Genomic DNA, 27951 nt, shown 5'->3' on the forward strand with positions numbered 1-27951 from the left:
TGTGTGAGCATTTCTGGGCCAGAAGTTCTGTGACATGTAGTATGGCACATGTGGTTGTTCTAAGCATTTGGAAGAGAGTATCCTGTGTCGTGTTAACTGATGTGGTTAACTGATAAATTGGTAAATTAGATTATTACTGTCACATGTGGGACTAGGCAGAAAAATGGTTCAGCACAGCCAAGAAGGGCCAAAAGGCCTGTTTCTGTGCTGTAATATTCTATGGTTCTATGTACTGAGGTACAGTGACCCCAAGATCTCATTGGACCTCAGCACTATTAAGGGTCTTGCCATTAACAGTATGCTGTCTCTTTATATTTGATCCCCCAAAGTGCAATACCTCACATTTGGTGTGATTGAACTCTATCTACAATTTCTCCGCTTATATCTGCAGCTGCTCTATATCCTGCTCTCTCCTGTGGCATTTGGGGGAACACACAAACCCTCATTAAGGGGTCAGTGCTGGAAAGGTGAGTAGTTTCAATTTCAAGGGCATCATCATCTCAAAGGATTTATCCTGGGTCCACCATATTGACGCAATCATGACAAAGGCATGTCAGCAGCTATACTTCATTTGGAATATGAGAAGATTTGGAATGTCCTTAAGGACTCTATCAAGCTTCTGCTGATGCATCACGTCTGGTGTGGAGACACCGATGCACAGGATTGTAAGGGGCTTCAGAGCGTTGTAGACTCAGCCAGCTCCATCACGGCAACAAGTCTCCCCACCACTGAGGATACATTCCGAGGGCGTTGAATCAGAAGGCATTTCACCATCCGGAACATCCCCTCTTCTCATTAATACTATCAGGGAGAGGATACAGGAGCCTGAATATCCACACTCAACATTTTAGGAACAGCTTATTCCTCTCTGCCATCAGATTTCTGAACAGTCCATGAACACTACCTCACTATTCCTCTCTCACACTATTTTTTATTGTAACTGTACTATTGCCACGGAACAACAAAATTTTATGATTAATATCAATGGCAATAAACCCTATTCTGAAGAAGGAGTCAATTTTAGAAAACCTAGCACATTCATTTGTCCTACATGTACACACTTAGTCCAGCGGTCGTGGAGCATACGAATCCCTTCTTTGTAGAAGTGGTCCACAGCAGGGGTGATTGATAATTTCGTGGCCTAAGGCAGACGGAGATGAGTTATTAACTTAAAAGTTTCTGTATTTTCACTCAAAGAGTTGAACTGCATGTGCATGTAACGAAAGCTGTGTAACTCATCGCCTTCTACCTTAGGCCACGGACTTATCAATCACCCCTGCTGTTGATCACTTTCTGGACATCCAAGATGCCGACTTCTACAAAGAAGGGATCCGTATGCTCCAAGACCGCTGGACTACGTGTGTGAATATAGGAGGGGACTATGTTGAAAAACAAATGTGCTAGGTTTTCTAAGATTGACTCCTTCTACCTTAGGCCATGAACTTACCAATCACCCCTCATATTGTAGGTTGACACAAAGTTCCATGTCATGCTCTGAGCATGTAAAGATCATGCCTGTTCCTATTTCATTTCAAATCCATTCTCTTCATTAGATGTGAATAACAAAACTTAGTACTGTATCAGTTTTATCAGAAATCAAATTGTTCTTTGGGAGGCTGAGAGGTCAAGTTTTATTTTAACTTTCTACCTACTCAGGATTTTGTATTGACTCAGTTTGAATGTAACACAGTGTTGAGGTAGTTTGAATGCATTATATCCCAAGCAACACAGACAAAATGCTGGAGGAACTCAGCAGGTCAGGCAGCATCCATGGAAATGAATAAACAATTGATGTTTTGGGCCGAGACCCTTCTTCAAGACATTATATCCCAGAAGCATGAAACATTTTGCTGCTCACTCATCAGAAAGGTAAAATGATTGTGGAAACATGAGATTATAATTAGCGAGCAGGCCATCCAGAGTTTGTTTCTTCTGCCATAAAAAGCAGAGAGAATTGACACGAGCCCATCAGGATCAAGTACTGCCTTCATGTGGACTTGCGGAGAAGGTCGTCTCTCAACTCACTACTTTGTTCAAGTATTTATTAGCTCAGGTATGTTCCGGGCTCATTATTTCCAACAGAAACCTTACAACTTGCAGCTTCCCAGCTGTAATCATAGCCCTGGAGAGTTGTAGGATCTTTGGCATATGATTTCGACACACAGCGCGCAATTCCTGTTTGACCCTCTTCGTCTGATACTTTGCCTCAGCCTTTTCCATCCACTCTTCCACCTCCTGGATTACAGTCTCCTCACTGGAGCTTCCCTGGGTGAACAGTGACAGCAACAGCTCCATGAGACGACGGAAGCTCTCGGAGTACTGGGAGCCTACATCATCCAGTTCGATTGCCCGCTTGAAGCATTCAACTGCATTGTGTTCCTCACCTTTGACCTGTAAGCACTTTCCCCTCAGGAAATGGATCTCAGGCAGAGTGTCTCCAAGGTCATATTCCATTGCTTTAGCAAAAAACACTAAGGCTCTGTTCAGAGCATTTTCATCCACAGGCTGGAGTTCCTGCACGGCATCAACACCCATGTAGTAATATACCTGTCAACAAAACAGAAATAGGTTACTCTACCACCAGACACAATGAAATTACCCAGAATAATGAATATCAGGGAGTTCACGTGAGTAGATCACAATCTATAAATAGCATTTGTTAGTTATCACTTGAAGGTACTGATTTGTAGGAGTACTTCTGCCTGCTATTAATTAATCATAATAACAGTCTCAACCACCAGCAGTGGCAAATTTCAATTTTTTTATTATTAATTTATGGTTTCTCAATTCTGCATTCATGTCACAGAATTTATATAATCTCACCAGCAAGATAAGATAGGTTTAAGAACTTCTCACAATCCATCTGATTTTATGCCCCATCAATTTGGCTTGCTCAAGCTGAATGGATTAGGTGATAAAGTACTCGAAAGGGGCAATTATAGAGTCACAGAAAAGTACAGCACAGATGGCCCTTCAGTCCATCTAATCTCTGCTGAACCATTTAAACTGCCTAGTTCCATCAACCTGCACCCAGACCATACCCATCCATGCCCCTACCATCCATGTACCTATCGAAACTTCCCTTAGACATTGAAATCAAGCTTGCATGCACCTCTTGTACCGGCAGCTCATTCCACACTCTCACGACTCTGAGTGAAGAAATTTCCCCTCATGTTCCCCTTAAACTTTGCACCTTTCAGCCTTAATCTCTAGTTGTAGTCCAACCTAACCCCAGTGGAAAAAGCCTGCTTGCATTTACCTTATATCTCTCATAATTTTGCTTACCTCTATCAAACCTCCCCTCAATCTTCTACGTTCCAAGGAATAAAGTTGTAACCTCATCCTAACTAGTCAGTGAGTGAATTAAAATAGATCCTGTTGGCACTGATCTTGGTGCCTCTCCGCCACAACTGGGGAAAAAACTGAAATGTGAAATGTCAGTGCTCACCTGCCCCAGATCCAGGTAAATTTTCAGACAGGGGCAGACAAGCAATATTAAATCCAAATCAGTTTTTGCTCTGGTTAGCAGCTTTCTGTCTGGCACACCACTCTGCCCCATCTTAACACGCTCGAGGTCCTGAATATATTGTTTTATAGAAACCTGGAGAAAGAAATGTGACAAGTAAAAATATCAGTGCAAGTAAAACTATACAGTGCAAGAGCACACTTTGCAAACAGAATTAAATCTTCTGCAGTTTGCAAACTCTCATCCCATCTCATTTGTTCATCAGTTGAGGGTAACATTAGCTTCCTGTACCCCAGTGCCTCCCATTTAACTTTCTCATAAATCCTTACTTAATCTCACTTCCTCATTTCTTTTCTCTGAAACCCAATTACCAACCTCTATTTTTGTTTTAAAAACACAAAATGCTGGCAGAACTCAGCAGGCCAGACAGCATCTATGGGAGGAGGTAGTGACGACGTTTCATCAGGAGTGAAGTAACATGGGATGGTCGAGGGGGGATAAGAAGTGGGGGGAGGGATGAAGTAGAGAGCTGGGAAGTGATAGGCTGGAGGGAAATGGGCTGGGGGGGGGGAAGGTGGAGAATTATGGGAAATAAAAGAGAAAGAAAGGTAGGGCTGGGGGGAGATTATAGTGAGGGGGGAAAAGAGAGAGAAAGAGAACCAGACTAAAATTATAGATAGGGATGGGGTAAGTGGGGGGGGGGGGGCAGGGGTATCAACGGAGGTCTGTGAGTTGAATGTTCATGCCGGCAGGTAGGAGGCTACCTAGGCGGGAGATAAGGTATCGCTCCATCAACCTGTGTGTGGCCTCATCTTGACGGTAGAGGAGGCCATGGACAGACATATCGGAGTGGGAGTCGTCTGAGGGATTGCAGTGTCTGTTTTTGATTTCTTGTGATTTCAGTTTTCTGTTTACCTGACCTTTGGCTAGCAATCAGCAATCAGTTACCTCACGCATTCATATGTTAATCCTGCTGGCCATTTTCACCCACTCCCCAATTCATCAAAATCCAGTTGCAGATGCTTACAATACTGTAGGAGGTCTCTGAAAGAGGGAAGGGTAAGGCCGGGGGAGGAAGATGATGAGAAAATTCAAGAGCAGATGGAAAGATATCATAAATCGTGCAGTTCCACTGTCAAAATCCTTTCCAAGATGTTGGAGTCGGTCACGTTAGTGATCACTTACAGGTGAAATTAGACCAGACAATGCCAGCGATGCCAGTGTTTCCTGGCTATACCTTCTTGCCTGACTTGTTACTCATCACATTTACCTATCACACACCCATGAACATTGATACTACTGGGAATCATATACCTTTGCTCTCGTGCTGTAAGCTTGCCAATTTGACTTGGGGTCTGGAACAATATTCAGGCTCATGTTACAGATACCAATTGCCATGTCCTGTTTCCCAAGGAAATGAAAAACTTTGGCAAGACGGTTCAAAATAAGCGGATCTGTTTTTGCTGTTTCAATAGCCTGGAAAATTCACCAAAGAGAAGGAAATTAGATGTATCTATTTTAAGAGTTGTTTAAACATCACTTTCTATCAGTTTTCAAAATAGAGAAGTGCTTCAAACCAGATAAGGGGTTTTGACACAAAACATTGATGATTCCTTTCCCCCTACAGTTGTTGCTCAACATGTTAAGTTCCTCCAGAGGATTGTTTGCTGCTCCAGATCTGCCATGTCTTGGGTCTTTTTTATGGCATGACAGGTTATACAGGATGGGTCGAGGCTGGAGGCAGAGACATCCCCATCTGCAATATGCCTACTCTCAGAAGATGCCTCCTCCTACCCCAAACACACTGGTGAGCAACTTATTGGCAGGCTCAGACTTTCTAATGTGTCGTCACTGAGATATGTGACATTCTGCAGAAAGATCGTTGCCCCTGCTCTTCTACTGTATACGTCCATGGAGATCTAGGTCACCTTGTGAAATGTTCAACTAAAAGGGGATTCTCACACCTGGTAGATTCAGTTGGGGCTGTCCCCTGCCAGGCCCTCGTTTCTTTGACCGTATCGTGCCTCCAGGCCCCATTCTGTCACATTGAGCCTATAGCCTGCCATTCTTTTCACTAACAAGAAGGCTTAGTTCTCTTTCACTATGCTTGGAGGCCCTTTCCCACTCAACCTGCTGCCTCCTCTTTTCACTTCACCATAGCCATGGTGCATTTTGCTACTGCCTGGCTCCCAGGCGGAGTGTATCTCTAAGGGTTGTTACCTCTGTTAGAAGGTGTTTTTAACAGAGTGTAGCCTCATCAGAATCTGTAGGTCCCGTTTGGCTGTAATCTTTCAGAATGCCATTTCAAACATCTTCCTGGTCGATCCCATCTTGTGGGGAACCCCCAACTCTGTTTCTCCCCACCCACCACCAGGACAGCGAGCTGTTCACCATTTCTCTCATTCATCCATCATGTAAAGATGAGAACCAGTCTAGCCATCCACGATTTGTAGTGGCTGGACTGGTCACAGATGGCTGGAGAGGCCAATCCATGCACTAAAGGAACTTTGGCAGTGTGAACAAAAGGTGGCAGGCACGTTGGGCTGGGGGTCGCTGGCTCGTGCTTTCCTGGCCAGCCTACATCTCTCAGCTACATTGACTTTTTCTGCCTCATGTGTCACTGCACCCTTATGGAGGGTCAATCAGCCGATCATGGGCGGTATGTTCCCATGTGTCTGGGTTGATGCCAAAGGCTTTTAGTGAAGGTTTAGGGTGTCTTAATAGTGCTTCCTTTGGCCTCCATAGAAATGCTTTCCTTTCTGTAGTTCACTGTGAAGCAGTCTCTTAGGCAGCCGATAGTCTGGCATATGCACTATGGGTAACTGGGGCTGCACCAGGATGGGGTAGATACTGGGCACACCCACCTTGGTAAGTACCTCAGTGTCAAAGATTTGTCTTGACTCTTAATGTTGAAGCGCTTTCTGAGGCAGACTTTGTGGGAATGGTTTAGTTTCTTGGCATGCCATTGGCACACTATCCATGTCTCACTGGTGTAAAGCAGAGTGGGAAGTACTATGGCCCTATAGACCTTCAGCTTTGTCTGTAAACTTATGCCTCTTCTGTTCCAGATGTTTGTATAAAGTCTATCAAAAGCTACACTTGCTTTGGTGCTCTTGGCATTTATTTCATCATCAATGACAATGTTCTACGACAGTATGTTGCCAATATATATGAACCGGTTCACTGGGTTAGTTTGGGATGGAAAGAATGGATGACATAAATGGCCTGCGTAAAGACTTAAAGTGGGGAAGCCTTGTGCAACATTGACTTCACTCACACATCTGAGTCTCTCTGTATCCAGTGGCAAGACGGAGGAGATGGACGCAGATCCAGTGGATGACCGTGATCTCATTAGTGCTTCATCATGCTCTAAGCACTCCACAGCATTTAGCTGGGTCTGCCTCCTTGGCCAGTGAGCCAAACTAGTGGTTACCTCCACAGATTCTGCTGGGTCCAGTCTTTACTGGCGTGGATAGGCAAACCCAACACTCACCGATGGCTTAAAACCAACTGGTTAGTCTCATCTCACACTACCTGCACTTTGCTGAATTATTTGTGATGATATTTTGTTTTATGTGCTGGGTGTGATATTTGTGGATGCACCATGGTCTAGGGAAATGTTTCATTTGCTTGTATAAATGTACAGACAGTTGATAATAAACTTGAACAAATTCCAACACAATTTTTCAATTTCCCCCTTTTGATTAAGATCCTGTTATGAACACTTCATCTAATAAACCATATTTAATACTGAACTTTCTTTTAATTCAAGCTGAATCATGAAATGTTTTTTGGTCATTGAAACTCTACTGTGCAGGGAAAGAACTTCCCCTCTATTGTAGGAGCTGCATTCCTTTTATCTGTCTCCATCAACAAATTGGTGATTTTAAAATGTCTCAAGCAAAAAATTTGTACCTAACTCTGGTAAAGCTAACCTGTCCATAACAGTTGAGCGGATCAGTCCCAGAAAAGCCACAATCATGAATTGCCATTGGAGTCGCAGGGAACGAGTCCTCCCGCTTCAACATCATTCCCAGATAACACCAAGCAAGAGCTGGAAAAAAGAGAACACCCGCAGAAAGGAAATTGGCTGCTTATAATTTAAGCCCACAGGTATAACAGAAAATAATTATCCAGCTTTACAAATAATCTATAACAGTCCACAATTATTTATATTACAGACAACTATATTTTTCCATTGTAGTTGCATGTATCATATGTCACACACTTGCCTTAAATTGCTGTCCAGCTGATGGTGAGGCTAACAGAACCAGCCATGGCTTGGTGGGCAGATGCTTTGGAAACTTTAGGCAAGAGCAGATGCCTGAAATCCAAAGGTTTAGAGTCATAGAGTCATAGAACATGACAGCACAGAAACAGGCCCTTCAGCCCATCTAGTCTGTGCAGACTATTAACTTACCTCAATATGCCCTACATAACCGTCCCATCCATTACGTATCCAAATTTCTCTTGGATGTTGAAATCGAACCCACATCTACAGCTTCCAGTTTGTTCCCCATGCTGAGTGAAGAAGCTCCCCCTCAGGTTCCACTTGAGCATTTCACCTTTCACCCTTAACCTATGACCTCTAGTTCTAGTCTCACCCTACACAAGTGGAAAAAAGCCTGCTTAAATTTACCCTAATTGTACACCACATAATTTTGTATACCTTTCATAAGTTTATATGAAAGATGTGCTGCTCCTCCATTGGCTTCCTCATCATGCATTTCACTGGCTGGTTAATGTCAATTTCCTGTCTGGCTTACCATGAAATCTATTACATGGTATAACATACGTAGGTGAATCAGCATATTTGATATGAACTAAGCTTATTAAATGTTAACTTCTGATTACTGCAGTCTAGGAATCCTCATTACAATATTTTCAGTCTTTCATGCCACTGTATTGCATTTCACCTCCTATAAACTTCTTGTGGGAGTGCTACAAATCTTCAGAACTACAGCAGCTACACTCCATAATCTAGGTCAGTACTCTAGCTGTAGCATGCAGACATTGTTTACCCCATGGTGCCATCAGCTAGTTCACTGAAGTATGAGAGGAATGGCCTTATACACAATAACGTCCTCTAACAACCTGCCCCTATGATACAATCAACCCTCCCCACCCTGACAATAAAGGTTCATGGTGAGCTACGTTCCCTCTATGGTGTGCTACTGGTGCACAAAGGAAACTGCGCACAAAAGGTTGTCACCCTCTACCTTGTTGGCTTGTTAAATATAGTTCATGGTCATACACAATCACTTTCCCTTATCTGGTTTCTGACGCGGATGGGTGTTGACAATGTGGAGTTTGTAGTGATTTGTCTGCTGATTTTAGAACTGGCTTATTTGTACTGTTTTTATTGAAGAAGTTGTTGATTCACTATGTTGAATTCCAAAGAAGCAAACGGCTTGAAGCACAAGGGAACTGCAAGTTCATTTAAAGCGGAATGGCTTAATGAAACAGCAGCAACTCCTGCACCGAAAGCTCATGAGGTCAGGAAGGTGCAGCTAAGAGAAATATTTATGTACAATACAGAAACTGGTGTTACCTCCATGTATTGACAAGATGCAAAAGTTGCTGGAAAATTTGCAAGTGGGAAGAAGTGGAGTGGTATTTGGAAACTTGACTTTTTAAAGCATCATTTAGCAAGCAAATCACATATGTATGGTGTGCAAAAGCTTCAGTGAGAAAATCCTTCATTACCCACTACAGGCCTGCTATGTATGTTTTGTGAGAGTGCAGATGAACAAATGTGAAAACAATCAAACCCAGAGAAGATCAAAGTTCTTTTTGACAGTTATTTTATTTCTTTGAAACAATCAAGAACAAACTAGACTTGTTAGTTTATTATTCTTAGAAGAGCTTCAGGTTTACTTCCACTTAAAAATTCGGTGTGCACATGTTGTCACTGGGCAAAAAATTGCACAGCACAAGATTTTTGTGCACACTGGTAATTACAAATTAGAGGGAACATTGATGGTGGGACATGGAAAATGTGAACTTGTTCCCATACCTCAGGGGTCAACTCTCAGTAAAAGACAGACATTGATGATGAAATTCACCTCCAGCTTCCCTGTGCCAGCACAACATTTGGTCAATTATGGAAAAGGGTATTCAAAGGACAAGAATACAGATCTAGCAGGAAGCTCATGGTCTACAAGGCACCAGTAATCCCTGACATCTCATGTGCTTCCAGATTGTCAAATATCTTCAGCAACCATCTGAAGGCATTTCAAAAATAACACCAATGCTCTCTCTGCAGTTTGCACCAAATTCACTGTCAGAATCATGGAACTAACATTGGTCTCCTCTCTCAGGACAACATCACCAGCACTGAGGTTCTAGTTACATTCACTAGCAAAGTTTGGCAAGCCACATCATTCATGTGTCTGATACCAGACTCCTCATGGGAAAAGTTCAAAAAGCAGGCAGAGGAATGTAAGGCAGCTTTTCCTCTGTGGAAGAGCCACACGTACTAAATTCCAGGGGCCTCTGAACTGCTAAAAGTAGATAAGGAGCATTTGGGATAATATTGAGAACCTCAACACCATGAGCACCAGAGAGCACAGAAACCTCACACATGTGGAAAAGGAAGCACATCACCTCTTGCCCCATTTATGGAAACATTCATGTTTCCCACACTGGCCGCGTCAACCAGCTGAGAACCCATAAAACTAGAAGAGATGCAAGTCTTCCTCAATCCCAAGAGCTTGCTTCCGAAGAACAATGCGACACCTGATAATTACCTGAAAAATAACTTTCCTAGCACTGAAAACCATCTATTACAAGTATACATTCATATTCCATCAATTTTGATTGTATGAAATTCAAGTTCAGGTTCAAGTTCATTGTAATCCCACTGTACATATGCGCAGTACCACCAAATGAAACAACGTTCCTCCAGACCACGGTACATCCACACAACATATATCACACACAGCACATAAACCGAAATATTGTTCTATAAATAAGATGACACATATAATTCAAAATGCATGTAGTAAAGAGCAGCACAGGTAAACAGGAAACAGTAGAGTAAACAGCTTGCTGTCCTAGTGATGAGACCTCGGTGGTGGTAGCGTGTACATTAGTCTCACTGCCTGAGGGAAGAAGCCGTTATCCAATCTGGCAGTCTTAGTCCTGATGCTTCTGTACCTCCTTCCTGATGGTAGTGGGTTAAAGAGTAGGATGGGTAGGAGGGATCCTCAACAATGCTTTGGGCCCTTCGTCTGCAATGCTCTTGGTATATGTCACCAATAGAGGGAGTGGGGAGAGGGAGACCCCGATGATCCTCTCCGCGGTTTTTACCGTCCACTACAGGGTCTTGTGGTCCAATGCCTTGCAGCTTCCATATCATACAATGATGGAGCCAGACAGGACACTCTTGATAGTACTCCTGTAGAAAGTTGTTCAAATGGGGACAGGAGGCCTTGTACACCTCAATCTCCTCAAAAAGTGTGGACACTGCTGTGCCTTCTTCACTAGTGAGGAGGTTGTGGGTCCAGTTAGATCATCCGTATGTGCAGATCAAGGAACTTTCTGCACTTCACTCTCTCCACAGCAGAAGATTTGGAAGCTCTTTTGCCCACTTCCAGCTCTATTTCTATATCAATACCATTTCCCCCAATCCGCATTGAATACACCCACATAATATTGCATTGATGAATACTAATGCAATAATTTCGCTGTTTCCACGCTAGCAATCCAAGGTCCAGAATTATTTTCCCTGGTTACTCTGTTCCCATTGTACAGTTTTGCACATTGCAACATCAGTAACTTTCACTTTCAGCAACATGAAGCAAAATTTATTTGGAACCCTAAACATGACAGGGTGGGCTCAGCCAATGGCAGACAGCATTAGATTCTCTCACTTTGGAAATTATAAATATGTATTAATGTAAAGCTAAGTATTATGTAATTATGTAATATAGCTAATTATAGCTATGTATTGTAGTTATACAACACACAGATTATGTTCCTATTCAGGGTGGAATAGAAGTGAAATATAATTGGTCATTTATTTAAAGAAAAATGCATTAAGAGGTTCTCTGGGCTCAAGTCCTGGAAAAGCCAGGTCATCATGCACTTACCGTTTTGGACCAGTTATGAACTGGAACACAAATTGCAGGAACCCAGATGGGTAGCAACTCCTCGAGGTTCAGCAATATGAAGCTGAGCAAATCCTAACCTACAGATATTGGCTTTGCGGGAGAAGCCAGAGAGTGGTAGTAGATGGTTGCCTCCACCACTGGAGACCTGTGGAGTGCCTCAGGGATCGGTGCTGGCCCATTGTTGTTTGTCATTTATATCAACGATCTAGATGATAATGTGGATAACTGGATCAGCAAATTTGCAGATGACACCAAGACTGGGTGTACTGGACAGCAAGAAAGACTATCAAAGCTTGCAATGGGACCTAGACTAGGTGGAAAAATGGGCTGAAAAATGGCAAATGGAATTTAATACGGACAAGTGCAAGGTGTTGCACTTTGGTCAGGCCAACCAGGGTAGGTCTTACACAGTGAATGGTCGAGCACTAAAGAGTGTGGTAGAACTAGGGGATCTGAGATTACAGGTCTATAATTCATTGAAAGTAGCATCACAGATTGATGGGATCACAAAGAAAGCCTTTGTCACTTTACTCCATTGATCAAAGAATTGAGTACAGGAGTTGGGATGTTATGCTGAATTGTATAAGATATTTGTGATACACAACTTGGGAGTATTGTGTGTAGTTTTGGTCATCTGTGTACAGGGAAGACGTTAACAAGATTGAAAGTGTACAGAGAAAATGTACAAGGATGTTGCAAGTTCTGGAAAACCCGAGCTATACAGAAAGATTGAAAAAGTTAGAACTTTCTTCCCTAGAATTTTTCAAGTTTGAGGAGAGATTTGATGGAGATATACAAAATTATGGTCAGTATAGATAGGGTAAATGCAAGCAGGCTTTCTCCACTGAGGTTGGGTGAGACTCCAACATGTGGTCATGTGTAAAGGATGAAAGGTGAAATGTTTAAGGAGCATATGAGGGGAAACTTTTTTTTTAATTGTTTTTTTTATGCATTTTCTACAACACTACAGATAAGAAAAAAACCCCAAACAAAAATAAAATAATTAATGCAGTGCGAAAAGAAACATAAAATAATAATATAATGCAAAAAAGATAATTGAGAAAACACCCAAATTGAAGTCATGTAAAGTTAGAATCCTCCCCAAGCCCCACAACAAAAAAAAACTCCAGACCAACCACAACACAATATAGAGAATATAAATCAGGACAATCAAACCCCCAAAACTGTAAATACACTTGAAAACAGAAGATAATAATGCCTACTACCAAAAAAAAAGAGCTGAAAGTAAGGGACCGAAAAAAAACCTTAATTAAGAGGAAGGTTATGAAAGTACTCAATAAAAGGTCCCCAGACCTTATGAAACTTTATATCCGAATTAAGAATTGAATAATGAATATTTTCAAGGTCTAAACAGGACATAATATCGTTAAGCCATTGAGCATGCGTGGGCGGGGCAACATCTCTCCACCTGAGGAGGATTAAACGTCTAGCCAGGAGAGAAGCAAAAGATAATATTCGACACTTAGTCGAACTCAAAAAACCAAACAGAGCAGTTAAAGGGTTAGGTTCTAAGTGGTGATTCAGAAAACAGGATAAAGTTATAAAAACGTCTTTCCAAAATTTCTCTAAACCAGGACAGGACAAATACATATGAATAAGAGAAGTCTCGCCCCTCTTGCATTTATCACAAAGAGGACTAATATTAGGGTAAAATCGAGATAATTTAGATTTAGACATGTGGGCTCTATGAACAATCTTAAACTGTAAAATGCAATGGCGAGCACAAAGAGAGGTTGAATTAACCGATTTGAGAATCAAGTCCCAAATCTCATCAGATAAAGAGATATTTAAATCATGCTCCCAAGCCATTCTAATTTTATCCACAGGGGCACGTCGTAAGAATGCTAATTTATCACAAATAAATGATATTAAACCTTTACCCAGTGGATTAATAGAAAGAAAGAAATCCATAACATTTTTCTCGGGCATTTCAGGGAAGTTAGGAATTAAAGGATTAATAAATTGTCTAATTTGGAGATATCTAAAAAAATGGGCATTAGGCAGATTGAACTTAGCAGAGAGCTGTTGAAAAGATGTGAAGCGATTATCAATAAAAAGATCTTCAAAATGTCTAATGCCCTTCCTATACAAATCATAGAGCGTTGAATCATACATAGTAGGTAAAAAAAGGTGATTATGTAAGATAGGGCTAGAAAGGGAAAAACCATAAAAACCATAAAATTTCCTAAACTGAGCCCATATTCGCAAAGTGTGTCTAACAAGAGGATTAACAATTAGTCTAGACAAACTAGTAGGGAGTACAGAGCCAAGAAGTGCAGAAATAGATAAATCTTTAGTGGAACTCAACTCCATTGCCACCCAATTAGGGCACTCAGGTTGACTATGAAAAAAAGACCAAAAGGTAGTACAACGTATGTTAGCTGCCCAATAATATAAACGAAAGTTTGGTAAGGCCATGAGGGGAAACTTCTTCGCTCAGAGGGTGGTGAGAGTGTGGAATGAACTGCCACTACAAGTGATGGATGTGATTTTGATTTCAATGTTTAAGGGAAGTTTGAATAGGTTCATCGATGGGCAGGGTATTGAGGGCTATGGTCTTGGTGCAGGTCGATGGGACTAGGCAGTTTAAATTGTTCAGCATGGACTAGATGGGCCAAAGGGCTGTTCCTGTGCTGTAGATCACTATGACTCTATCTGCTTTCCATTTCCACCTATAACAGTAAGAAGGCAGTGGGATTCCAGTGGATAAAATGACAGGGTAATTTTAACTACACAATTGGCAAATTTATACTGAGATCTCATATTGAAATTTAAATTTATAATGTATAAATCACTTTATAGGATAAACTTTATAAACCAGTCCTGATGAAGATTTTCGGCCCAAAACAATGATTGTATACTTCCCTCTATAGACGCTGCCTGACTTTTTGAGTTTCTCCAGCATTTTGTGTGAGTGTTGCTCAGGATTTCAAGAATCTCTTGTGCTTATAGGACAAACTGTTTATTTACTTTGCTCCTGTTTCTGTACCATATCCAAGTTCATTGACCGGACCCAACACCCTTTGCCATTATCTCATCCCACCAACAGTATAGAGTGGAGTATCCAAGTGCTTCAGGACACCACTATTTTAACTCTTCAACTTGCCTTTTGTCTCCTGATCTAATCAGCTGTGGATCCAACAAATAGCAGGAAAGTATGTGACATAAAAATGCAAACAGAAGTAATAATTAATGAGTTTCTTGTTATCAGTGTTTTGTGATGTTTCCTTTTATTAGGAGTAATAACAATATAATTAATAAAAGACCTACTAGGGTACTTTGATATGACTTTCCATACTCTTTCAATTTACTACTTAGCATACAGCATGTTATGCTACCTCGATATTCAGCACTGTCAGACTTGAGCACTTCCCGCAGTAACACCAAAGCTCTATTGAAAGGCAGCAGGCGTTTCTGAGCAGGTGCTTCCTTGTTCATTAACATTCCATCCAGTCTACCAGAAGAAAAGCAAGAGAAGAAAGCTAAAACTTTCTGCCTTAAATTAAATTAAATTAAATTATTGTCTCACAACCAAACTCATTCAGGTGCCACCACGAACAAGAATCAGTGGGATTGGAAAGGTAGAAGGGCATGCACAGACAGGTAAATATGACAGGTGCTGACATGTCACGTGAAGATATTTGTAGTTTTCCTTACCTAATGTACATGGTGGCCATTGTAAAATACCAACTCCTTTTTTCTTCTGAGGGTATCTGTAATAAAGAAATAAAACTATAAAACATCTACTGTATATATAGTATGTTGGCCTTTCACCCATCACAGCCTTGCTGGAATACACGTGTTTCCAGTGAAAGCTCAAGAATACTTTATTAAATATACATACCACAAGGTTTAAGTTTATAACACTGATTGCACCTCAACTGCAGAATAATTATTCGTAATTGGTTTATTATTGTCACGTATGCCAAGATACAGTAGAAAGCTTTGTTTTGCATGTCATTGAGACAGATCATTCCAAACAAAGTATAGCTAAAGCAACACACACAGAATGCTGGAGCAACTCAGCAGGTCAGGCAGTATCTACGGCAGAAAGTGAACAGTCGATGTTTCCAGCTAAGACTCTTCATCAGGACATCTAGAGAGTAAAAAGGAAAATGAAGAACAAAATGTGGAATATAGTGTTACTGATATGGATGAAGTGCAGTGGTGGCAGACAAATAGAGGACAAAGGCTTTGACAAGATAGATTGAGCGATCAAGAGTCTACCATTATTGTACAAGCCGTCTACTAAAGCAGCTTATCGCGGTTGGATTGAAGTTGTCATTGAGTCTGGCAGTATGTGTATCTTCCGTCTAAAGTGATAAGGCATAAAAGTGAATGACAGGGGAGGGCTTTGATTATGTTGCCTGCTTTCCTGAGGCAATGGGGAGTAGAGACAATATCAATGGTGGGGAGCAGATTTTCAGGACAGACTGGGCTGAGTTCACAACTCTCCTAAATTTCTTCTGCTCTCGAGCAGAGCAATTGCCATATCAAGCTGAGATGCATCCAGATAGTCAGACACACAAAATGCTGGAGGATCTCAAAAAGGGTCTCTGCCTGAAACTTTTTCCATAGGTGCTGCCTGGCCTGCTGAGTTCCTCCAGCATTTTGTGTGTATTGCTTGGATTTCTAGCATCTGCATATTTTCTCGTTTGTGAATGCATCCAAATATAATGCTTTTTATAGTGGAGCTGCAAATACTGGTGAGAGGCATCACAGGCATGCTGAAACTCCTAATCCTTCTGAAGAAGTTGAGGCACTAGTGTGCTTTCTTGGCCATAGCAACTACATGGCTGGACAAGGAATGAGCTCCCTTCCACTTCTCTATGGTTACTCTCATTCACATTTTGCCACATTTTGTTTCATGTGTAGTCTGACAATAAACACAATTACTGCAATACAGAAGGCCATTTGGCCAGTCGTGCCAATGCCAGCTATTGTAAAAAGTTATCTAATCATTCCAACTTCTCTGCTCTGTTTCCTACTGCCGACTCGGGAATGTACGTATTCAGTTCCTTCCGGAAAGTTTGCAGCTCACTTTCAGGTTGAAAAAAAATCAGAACTTTTAAATGAGTTTAGTTTCATTATTTAGCTGAGAATGAATGATGTATTTGTGGGGAAATGTGATGCACATTTTACCCGGATTGTTATTGTGAAACTTCTTTAAAATAGAAAATGAACGGGGGGAGGGTGGATTGTTGGAGCTACAAGCAAAGCCGCTAGAGGAACCGAGTGCGTCGAGCAGCGTCTGTGTGAGGAAAGGAATTGGCATTTCGATCGATACCCCGCATCAGGACTGGAGCGCATAAACCCTGCGCGGGGCTCCTGGGTTGTGCCAGAGCACTTCCCACCGAGTGCAGCGAGGTGGCTGAGCTTTGCTCACCTGGTCCCTGCCATATGTCAGAGCTTTGTCGTAGAGCCCGATGGCTGTGCGCAATTTGCAGGCGTGATCTTCCTCGCTCTGCAGCCCCACGTCGAACGCGCTGGCGAAGGCGTGTTCAGCTATGCAGCGGGCGGCGCGGAGCGGGAGCAAGGACTCGGCGTCCTCGCCCTCTTCGCCCCCCTTCAGCCCCATGAGTCGAGACAGCCGCTCCACGCAGCCGGCCGCCTGCCCTTCCCTCTCCAGCCGGTCATACACGTAGGCCAGGTTGGCCCAAGCGTTGAGGTTGCCCGGCTCCTCTTGGCAAATGCTGGAGAAGAGCTCCTCGGCCGCTTGGTACTCGTCCAGGTGGAACGCGAAGACGCCGAGCAGGTTGCGATGGGCGAGGCGCTGGGCTGGATGCGGTGCCTCCTGCCTCAGGCTCTCCCGCTTCAGCTGCCCGTCCCTCCGCCGCAGCCGCTCCGGTTGCTCCAGCTCGGAGTTCAAATTCAGCTCCAGGTGGAAATGACCCGGGATGTAGTCCATCTCCTTAATGAGATTCTCGATGTCCTGATCCGGACATTCCCCCATCTCCGGTTCAAACAGAAAAATAAATCCCTTTTCCTAATCTTTCTGTTCTCTGTACGCAAACGCCCCGCGTGCTCCTGCCCAGGTATGTGGGGTTTGACAGTGACGTGACCGCAGGCAGATCCTTCCCGTTTACAGCTTTAACAATTAATCTACATCCGTCTGTGATGTGTTGACAATTTAGATTTGGCTGTAATATAAACAAGCGCAAGAGTGTTCTGTCTATTACACGCAATGTTCCTTTATTCGCTTCTTTTGGATAGATTTAATGGTCATTACTCACAGTGATAATTTTCGCCGATATTGCACCTTGGGTTTACACGTCTCCGACGCAGATCAGTTTTTTGAATATCTTACGTATTTCTTTACACATGCCAGGCACTTTAGGCTCATTCAGCAATGGACCCAGCACCCATTCCTGCAGCATGCCACTAGTCACAAGCACCCCGTCAGAGAGGAAACCATCTACTACCACTTTCTGGCTTCTCCAGTGATGCCAATGTCTAATCCCATTTACCGAGTCATCTTGAATGCCGAACGACTGAACCTTTTTGACCATGTGGGATCCTGCTGAAGTCTATGTAGACTCATAGTAAGGAACATTGCATCAGCCTCCACAGTTGTGACTTTGTGAGAGTGTGACTCTGTCAGATGATGTGAGTATGCTGGATTCCATCTCAAACCAGTCTTTTCTGAACAGTCCCTGCTCTTTTTGACATGCAGTGTTGCTGCCACTTCTGACAACTTGATTAGAGAGCATTAACTATAAGAAGTTAGACAGCAAGGATGTGTGAGTGGGGGGGGGGGGCGACCTGGTAGAGGTTTGTAAAATTGTGAGAGGCATAGATAATGTTGATAGAGTCTCTTTCCCAGGGTAGAACAAAAGGGCATTGCTTTAGGGTGTAAGGGGGGATGTTTAAGGGAGGTATCCAGGGGACATTTTTTTCACAAAGAGGGTAGCTGCTTGGAATGCACTGTCAGGGGTGGTGGTGAAAGCAGATACAGTAGTGGCATTTAAGAGACATTTCGACAGATATCTGAATATGAAGGACCTGCTTCTGTGCTGATGGTGAGAGCCAGTGGTGGTAACGGGGCAAGCTCCCACTACCTTCTGAATGTTTCCAATGGTGTGCGTCTTAACAGCCTCTGACAACCAAGTCTAGCTCCTGGCCTTCACATGTGGCTTAGCTACTAAGCTTGGCGGAACCATTTCTATTGACAGGAGAATGGGCAAAGCTGAGTACTGGCGTCATAAAACCAGTCGCTTTGGGCAGATGGGGCTCATCTGCCATGGTTGGCAGCTCCTCTAGGAGAAGGAAAATTCTGATCTTAAACCTCCACTGCCTTGCAAGTATACTCACTCCTGGGGAAGGCTTCGGGACTAAACCATGAGGGAAAAACCCAGGACTGGAGACCCTAAGACAGTCATACATTGAGTTCAATATTGGCTGGTAACTCCTGTGATGCTTCAGTACCAAAATATATTGGTCTCTGCCATTCCTTTGGGTTCAGCAGATGCATGGAGGGGTGAGCTTGCCTTGTGAGAAATATATTGTACTTCCCAGGCTTGCATACCTAGATAGCTAGTACACAACATCCATGGTCAGCTCTGACCCACGGAGGCCTCCAACTCAGACTCACTTTCTGGTCTGCACTGTTCTACGTTCCAAGTTCAAGCACGTGGTCAAAAAGAACACACCCCATCACAAAAAGAGCAAGGCCCCAGGCAAGGTGCTACATACATTGAAATTCTAAAACTTGGCAGTGAAGAGATTCATTCACAAAACCACACCTCTTCTAGGAGGAGGAGATTTGACTACAAATCCCTTCTGTCTTCTATAGTAAATAGCAGTGTGCTTCTCAACTGTGGACCACATCATATCCTGAAAATCCTCTCAGCAAAATTATCACATTGATGATGAAGCTCACCACCATCCTCAAATCAACTACACAACTTTAAGTCAAATGAGACAAAGGTTAAGAATTCTTGCCGTACCTGGGTTTCTATGTAACAGCTTCCAGATGCAAATATCACTACTACAAACACTCATTCTCACTCTCTACAGAGACAACTGTGAGGAAGGTAAATGAGAAGCAATGTCCTTTTGTGCTTCACCATGTTATGAAAGATTCTGCAGAATACATCTTCTGGATGAAGAAATAAGCTTTAGTAGCCGTAAGATGTTATAATCTGTGTCAAAAAGGTGACCTCTTTGGTAAGAACTTTCCATTATCCAGCCTCAGATGTTGTTGGACATTTACGAGGGGTGATTGCTAAGTTTGTGGCCTAAGGTAGGAGGAGTCAATTTTGGAAAACCTAGCACATTTACTTTTCCTACATTTATACACTTAGTCCAGCGGTCATGGAGCATATGGATCCCTTCTTTGTGGAAGTCAGTGTCTAGGACCTCCAGAAGTGGTCCATAGCATGGGGTGATTGATGTGGCCCAAGGTACAAGATGAGTTATTAACTTCAAACTTTCTGCATAATCACTCAAAGAGTTGAACTGCATGTGGATGTAATGAGAGCTGTGTAACTCCTCCCTTTTCATAACTATGTCGTTGGTACCAATATGTACCACGACCTCTGGCTGTTCACCTTCCCACTTCAGGATATCGTGGACATGATCAGAAACATCTTGGACCCTAGCACCTGGGAGGCAAACGACCACCCACATGTCTTTCCTGCGTCCAAAGAATCACTTGTCTGATCCCCTAACTATAGAGTCCCCAGTCATTGCTGCCATCCTCTTCCTTTCCCTACCTTTCTGAGCCACAGGCCAGACTCTTTGCCAGAAGCACGGCCACTGTTGCTTCCCCCGGGTACGTCATTCCCCCCCTCCCCCAACAGTACTCTAACAGGAGTACTTATTGTTAAGGAAGACTGCCATTGGGGTGCTCTTTAGTATCTGAATCTTGCCCTTCCCTCTCCTGACTGTTACCCATTTATCTGTCTCCCGAGGTGCCAGTGTGACTATTTGCCTATTGCTCCTCTCTATCACTTTAATCGAGCTGCATCTCAAGTTCACTAACCCCGTCCCTAAGGAGCTGCAGCTTGACGCACCTGGTGCAGACGTGACTGACTGGGAGGCCGGGAGTCTCCCTGACATCCCACATCTGACACCCAGTACAGAACAGCGGCCTCACAGACATGCTTTCTATTCCTTTTCTTCACAAGTAACTCACCTCGCCTCGACCTGTCGAGCCAAAGCCCTCCTACTCTTACTCCCTCTACTCTGACACCTGCTCTATAAAGCTGTCTTCTTTTTAAATACTTCCCGCCGGTCTGACTCGCTGATGTCCACGTGCCTGCGCAGTCGTGCCTTGATCCAATGTGCGTTCTCTTCCTGGTTTGCTGCCTGTCAGGATCCTCAGTGTGATTTACTGCTGTCAGGAAGGCAGCATCCATCATTCAGGACACTCAGCATTTGGCCGTGCCCTCTTTTTGGTGCTGCCACCAGGGAGGGGGAGCAGGGGCCTGGGGAAGAAGCAGTTTTGAACCTTGACGTGGAAAACCCTATTTCAATGTTTGGAACAGCTTCATTCCCACTGCCATCCGTTCATGAACCAACCTGCAAACCCTTAGCACCTTCTCAGGCTATTTCTATTTTTCTCTCCCTACACACTAATGTCATTATGTTTACTTTGTTTATTTTTTCATGTAAGTTATGTATAGTTTATGTTATCTTTGTCATATTTTTGTGATATTTTTAATCTACCGTGCTGCTCCTATAAGCTAACTTTTATGGCAGCTATGTGCTGTATGCCTACGACAATAAATATGAAAATTTCCTTGACAAAATCTGTTAGCAGAAATCTTCATTGTTAAGAGTTATGCATCCAAAAACATCTATACAATTTGAGGTATGTTTGGGAACTATTATTAAGATGCTCTTTCACATTCCTTGGGGATGGGACATAACTTGCAAGAATGCAACATATCCAGTCTTTCTGGTCTAATAAGTGTCAATGTTCCACCTTGATTGTAAATGTGTCAGAGATTTACTTTTGGTACAATTTACTCTGATTGATTCAGTCAATGTCAGAATCCATATTCTATTTTTTAAACATCTAATTAAACATATACGCTTGATTAAAAGAAAAAAAAGCACAAAATCAAGACTAGTAGATATTTGGTCATGGTGGGAAATAATATTGGATATAAAGAGAGATTTAGAAATGAATTTTGCAATGCCCATACTATACTGAAAATTAAGAGAGTTGGAAGGAATTAGAAATGATCCATGGAACAAAGTTACATGTTAAGTAATCCATATCTGCAGCAAATAAAGAAATTGTTAGGTTGGTTTTTTTTTTAAAAAAAAGAGAATCCTGCATAGATGAGATTGAGTAATATAGCAAGTTAATAAATACACAAATTTCATTAAATCACCAATATCATTTGCCATTAATTTATCTCTTGTTAACTTTTAAAGTGAGGTTCTGATAAAAAGAAGGCAAGACAGTAGCTATATTAGGAGTATGAGGAGATTTGAATTGTCAGCTGAAATACTTGAAAACCTCTCCAATGTACCATGGAGAGCATTCTGACTAGTTGCATCACTGTCTGGTTTGTGCTGGGGGGGGTGTGGTTGGGGAGCAGGGGTTGGCTTTTGTACAGGATTGAAGTAAGCTGCAGAGAGTTGTAAAATTTGTCAGCTCCATTTTGGGGACTAGCCTCAAAAGTATCCAAGATATCTTCAAGGAGTGGTGCCTCAGAAAGGCAGTGTCCATCAGTAAGGACTCCCCCCTCCCCCCACCAACCAGGACATACCATCTTTTCATTGTTACTGTCAGGAAGGATGTGAAGCCTGAAGGAGCACACTCAGTGATTCAGGAACAGCTTCATTCCCTCTGCCATCCTATTTCTAAATGGACATTGAACCTGTGAACACTACCTCACTACTTCTTTATATATTTCTGTTATTGCACTACTTATTGTAATTTAACTATGTAATATAGATATATATTACTGCAATTCAATTTTTTTCTGTGTTATCATGTATTGCATTGTACTGCTGCTGCAAAGTCAACAAATTTCACAACATATGCTGGAGATATTAAACCTGATTCTGATGGCCACAGTTTTTGGATTTGCACCATTCTCTGTAAACTCTAGAGGCTGCTGTGCATGAAAATTCCAAGAGATCAAGAGTTTCTGAGATGTTCAAATCACCCTGTCTGCCACCAACAATCATCCCACCTATCAAAGTCACTTAGATCACATTACTTCCCCATTCTGATGTCCGGACTGAGCAACAACTCAACCTCTTGGCCATGGCTAAGCAATTTCATGCATTGAGATGCTGCCACATTGGCTGATTAGATATCTGCATTAATGAGTGGGCGTACCTCATGAAGTGGCCACTAGGTGTGGTCAAAGAAGGAGAATGGGTTTCTGGAAGAGATCTGGATGTTGGGGGCAGAAAGCAAAAGTGAACATGATAAAGAGGATAATCACAGAAAATGCTGGTGATACTCGGCAGGCCAGCTCACAGAGACACTCTACAATTGTTCTAATTCCCATCTGAACCAGAAAGACGCAAACCAAGTTAGTTTTCAGCTGAAAACGGCTATCGAAATTGATTTTTATCTGCATAATGCTCTGCTATTGACAAGGCTGTGGAACACGCCCAACAGAAAAAGTAACACTGAGCCAGAACTACCCAACTCTGATACAGACTGGAAACACGACTGCTGGAGCATTCTCTATTGAGTGTGGAAGGCTGCAATGTGCCCAGACCTTCCCCATTGAATTAATTACACGGGCAACGCAGGTATTTTGAAAAATACGGTATATACAGATATCATTTCCCAGCCGCAGACCATCCCAGTTCGTTTTGCAGATAAGTGTTCTTTTAAAGTGCCCTTCTCGTGACTATGTTTGCAGCCAATTTGCACACCGCAAGTTCCGATAAATACCAACGTAATAGTGACTCGATGATCAGCTCTGGGTCGCCGCGAAATAATTACTGGCCAGAAACCGGTCTTCTGCTGTGGGATCCGTGGCGGTTACCCGAGGGACCGCAACAGGCAATCTGATCGGAGGGGCATCTCCGCTGATATTGCGGCACTGAAGCACCCACCTGGGCTTCCCCCCCAGAATAGGACCAGAATCCGTTACATCCTAACCCGGTGATGAGGGTGCTGTCTACGGAGCAAGAGAAAGGGCAACATCGTTAAAATGCGTTATTAGCGAGTTTGGGGCGTGACGGAACACACAATCCATTTTCATACGTTGTTTAAGAGAAGTTGTTATACTGTTTAGGATTGAAAAACTAAGTTAAAGAATGAGAAGACCATAGAATGCCGTTATAAAATGCATGTTCAGCGGAAGAAAGATATCATAGTTGTAAACAAAAGAGTGCCCAGGTATTCCGATTTACAATGCTCCGTGGATTCTCTCGATAACCGAAACAACATACAGTACTCAGTCTTCAGATCTTGCTCAAACTTAATGGCAAGTTTGAATAGCTGTAAACTGGAGATGTCTTTTTCTCTTCCTTTGGATGCTCATCTCTTTTGCTGTTTAATGCGGTACCAGACGAAGCGATACTTTACAAGCTGCCCGATCGTCACTGTGCGCGCCGATAACGCGCGTTCCCGGTTGCTAGGAGGCGCGGCGCAGGCTGGGTTCTTCAATGGCAGCCTGAATTTAACCGGCTGCTCGGCGCGGCTCAGTTCCGCCTGGGAAGTGCCCGCGTCCGACGCTCAATGGCTGTCAGACAATTTCAGGGAGCTCCATTTGGAACTCAGAAAGCGAGGTGAGTGAGTGAGTGGGAGGCAAATGAACAAAAGGAAAGTACCGGAACTATGACAGTGCTTATTCAATCTCGGCCAACAGGTGAAGTAACGCGTTGTAAATCGCAGGGGACGGTGGGGTTACAGAACATACATGGAGGATGGTTGGGAACCTCATCAAGTCCTCACATAATGTGATCAAGTGGGGGAGGATAAGAGAGCCTCACTCACTCAAAATGGCCCATGTATCAACGTTTATTGTAAATTAATTGTCGAAGTACATGTCAGCATGTACAACTCCGAGATTCATTTTCTTGTGGGCATTCTTAGTAAATATAAAGTTACACGATAGTCACCGAAAAACTGCACACAAGACGGGCAAACACTAATGTGTAAAAGACAACAAACTGTAAATCCAAAAACGCAAGAAAAAAACAAGATAATAATAAACGAGCAATAAATATCGACATCATGAGATGAAGAGTCCATAGGTTGTGGGAACAGTTTAGTGCTGGGTGAGTGAAGTTATCCCTTTTGATTCAAGAACCTCGTGGATGAGGAGTATTAACTCTTTTTGAACTTGGTGGTGTGGGCCCTGAGGTTTCTGTACCTCCTTCCTGATAGTAGCAGCGAGAAGAGAAAATGGCCCAGATGTTGGGGGCTGCTTTCCTGTGCTCCTTGTAGATGTGCTCAATGGTTGGGAGGGCTCGACCCACACCTACACATCATAATATTGCCTGGTAATGGGAGCAGCCCAGCTAAAGACTACATTTTATAGTTTCTCTTATGCCCTCTCACTGAGCAGAGTCACCATTTTCCCTACTAAACCTCTGAGCACTCAAATCACATTGAAGAGCTCCTAGACGGACAATATATACTCCATCTCTGTCTTCACTTTTCAATCTGCCATCATCACCTCATCTCCCCCAGATTCCCACTCTTAGTTCCTTAGTCCTTGCAAACGGCTACTTTACCTCTACTGCACCCCCCTTCAACGTGCTGTTGGTTCTAAGATTCTGCTCTTCTTTCCCAAGTTCCATGTGTGAACCTCTACATGATCCCACCAAAGCAAATCACTGAAATAGCAGTAATGAAAGTCAGAAAGGAAGTCCTCTGTCAGGAGAGTTCATGGTGCCTCCACTGGACCTGACTCCCCACCTTGCTGTAGCACTCACCTTGTTACTTCCTGCGTTTCCAGTTGAATGGAACAGCCCTGTTCTGTTAATCCTACATTATGCAAATTGTCTGCAGTAATGACCAGTGGAAGGGTTTACAAAAACATTTTAAGGAAATGGAGTAGTATGCAGTTACTCCACCTCTTAGCATAGCTGAATGTTTTACCTATAGTAAATGACCAGGATAGAAAATGCTGGTCAAGGTATAAAAAATACTTTAGGAAATCCATGTGTTTTCTCATGACATTGCTGTAGTAATAATCTAGCAATAAGCAGAAATTGTCTTCCATAATTAGCAATAACTCATACTTATCTTGAATTTAGTGTGCTTTTAAAACAGTATTTGTTATCAATTGGGTGTCCAGAAATCTCCAGGTTTTATTCATGAATCTGGCAGTTTTCAGTCAGTACAATATTTAAGGGGTATATAGCCCAGCTCTATTACATTAATAATCAAAGTTCAAAGAAAGTTTATTAGCAAATTATGTACAGTATATGTCACCATATACTACACTGAGATTCATTTTATTGGGTGCACTTGCAGTAGAACAAAAGCATTTTGTCATGCATGTTGTATGTGTTATTGTCCATGAGCTGTGGATTGGCTGCACTCTGTTGCAGGCAAATCAGTGCGCAATGCTGCTCTGGCTCGACACACCAATTTTAATGTTGCACAGCCAAAGGCCCATACCATACCAATGTAATTTAAAGACATCATCAATGACCTACATGTCATTTGATAATTGTTTTCTTCAGGCTGATGTACAATTCAGCAAGTTTTTGATCCGTTCTATTTGCATCAGGGAACATTGTGATTGTGCAAAATATTTTACTCTAATTCCAAGGCCTTTGCATCAACCAGTTGTTCCCAATCATTGATCCATTAGCAGACATTCCCTATCCAATACAACATTTTTAGAAGAATAAGAGGAAGTAAATTGAAAAAGGAGGATGTACTGAAGGGATAAAGACTCTCATCGGGGGATAATATTCACCCTGGGAATTTAGAGATATTTTCCTAACTGATTTTTGTGAGGACCAATATATTAGAGGCATGTGCTGATGCCCTAGTTGCAACCTGAGAACAGGGCGAGAATTGCATTGCCAATAGCCATTAAATTGACAAAGGCAATAAACTTAAATTTATTAAACTTAGGTTTAGCCTGTCAGGAGACGAAGACATTGCAGTTTTCAATTCTCATTGTATAATTGAGATTAATGAGGTGTTCTATTCGAAGAAAATAAATAATTTTTCACCTTTTTGGGGGTGGTACAGGATGCCCTTGACTGTGTTTGCTTGATTTTGAAAGTGTTTCCATCTGGTTGCTGTGTTACTAAAGATACACTGAATTCTGAGGCTGCCTAGTCAGGACTCCTAGTATCAACAGAGTGTCTTGTTCATTTGGGAGAAACCCAACAACTAAGTCAATGTGCTCCTTATCTGTGTGAGACTCTTCCATGCTGGTCACAGAATGAATCTTTGGGTTCCAATTACATGAAAGAAAATGGAAGTTTGTGGTGCAGGAATAGTGACATCACTCTGGGTACATGGACTCTAGGAAACTGTTGTGTGCTGATGTAACTGCACACAGAGGTGACCTGCCCAATTTATAACCGGTGTGCTTTCACCCAGAATTGATCGATTACATGATCTACTTTGAAAGAGATTGAATTTTAGCCACTGAATATTGGCTGCTGTGCAATTTAGTTTTAGACATGATTTTCTGATTCTCCTAATGCCTCAGCAAATTTGGGCTATAACTTAGTTAATTCATGAAGAACAGAAAACGTTTGAGCCCACAGCTCAGGGCTAGTCTTGTTGAATTTAATAGGTTCAAATCTGCCTGCCTTCCTTAACAGCTCTAGGACAAAGCTCTTGCCAATACACGCTGCGGGAACTCAAACCCAGGTAAGAGATGCACAGTATAGCAGTTAGTCGTGCTGCTACCCCACAGCCCAATCCGGAGCTCCAGTGCTGTTTGTTTGGCTTTTGTGTGTTCTCCCTGCAATGCTTGTATTTCCCTTGGGTGCTTAGGTTTGTAAGTTAATTAACCACTATAAATTTCCCTTAGTGTGTAGGTAAGTGGCAGAATCTGGAAGAGCTAATGGGAGAATGGGGGAAGGAAGTTGGAATGGTGTAAATGGAACTTGGTGGTTGTTGTGGCTCAGTTTCATGCCTTATGAACTTCCAGCTATAAACTTGCCAACTAATACCAGGAGAAGAATAACTCCCATGGATATGTCTCCTAGCAATGGAAACAAAACTTCTAAGAGAGAATAGGGAAGATGTTTTATAGGATGTATAAATGCACATCGGTGAATTACAAAGACCAGCTGGTCCATTGGTTCTGTCAAGTGTCACAACTAGACACTTCCTATCCTTATTTCCCATCATCCTCCAGGAGAAATGGAGTTTGTTAAAAAATTAGAAACTTCTCTCTGATTCTCTCAATCAAAAATAATCTTCATGAAAACAAATATGTT

The 27951-nt window shown here is 42.5% G+C and overlaps 2 protein-coding genes across 4 annotated transcripts in view; one reads left to right on the forward strand and one right to left on the reverse strand.

Annotated features, from left to right (window-relative positions):
* Positions 1-1593: 1593 nt before the first annotated feature.
* Positions 1594-17822, reverse strand: ttc22 (tetratricopeptide repeat domain 22). Of its 2 annotated transcripts, XM_059984072.1 has the most exons (7): positions 16988-17822; positions 15259-15314; positions 14940-15055; positions 7402-7520; positions 4781-4942; positions 3449-3601; positions 1595-2547 (listed from the first exon to the last, which is right to left on the reverse strand). In XM_059984072.1, the coding sequence occupies exons 1-7, from the start codon at positions 17552-17554 to the stop codon at positions 2050-2052; spliced, it is 1671 nt and encodes a 556-aa protein (XP_059840055.1). In that variant the 5' UTR covers positions 17555-17822; the 3' UTR covers positions 1595-2049. The 2 variants fall into 2 exon arrangements, with proteins under 2 accessions (XP_059840056.1, XP_059840055.1); XM_059984073.1 differs by lacking the exon at positions 3449-3601 and having other exon boundaries at positions 1594-2547.
* A 261-nt stretch (positions 17823-18083) lies between these two features.
* Positions 18084-27951, forward strand: part of LOC132401828 (lymphocyte expansion molecule-like) — a 29430-nt gene continuing 19562 nt past the window's right edge. The window contains exon 1 of one of the 2 annotated variants that reach the window (XM_059984076.1): positions 18084-18207. In XM_059984076.1, the coding sequence (XP_059840059.1) occupies positions 18203-18207 (5 nt within the window). In that variant the 5' untranslated portion in view covers positions 18084-18202. Of the gene's footprint in view, positions 18208-24178; positions 24316-27951 lie in introns of those variants that run through there. The other variant, XM_059984075.1, reaches the window with a different exon arrangement.

Source organism: Hypanus sabinus, chromosome 11 (genome assembly GCF_030144855.1).
Source record: "Hypanus sabinus isolate sHypSab1 chromosome 11, sHypSab1.hap1, whole genome shotgun sequence".
NCBI classification, from domain to species: Eukaryota; Metazoa; Chordata; class Chondrichthyes; order Myliobatiformes; family Dasyatidae; genus Hypanus; species Hypanus sabinus.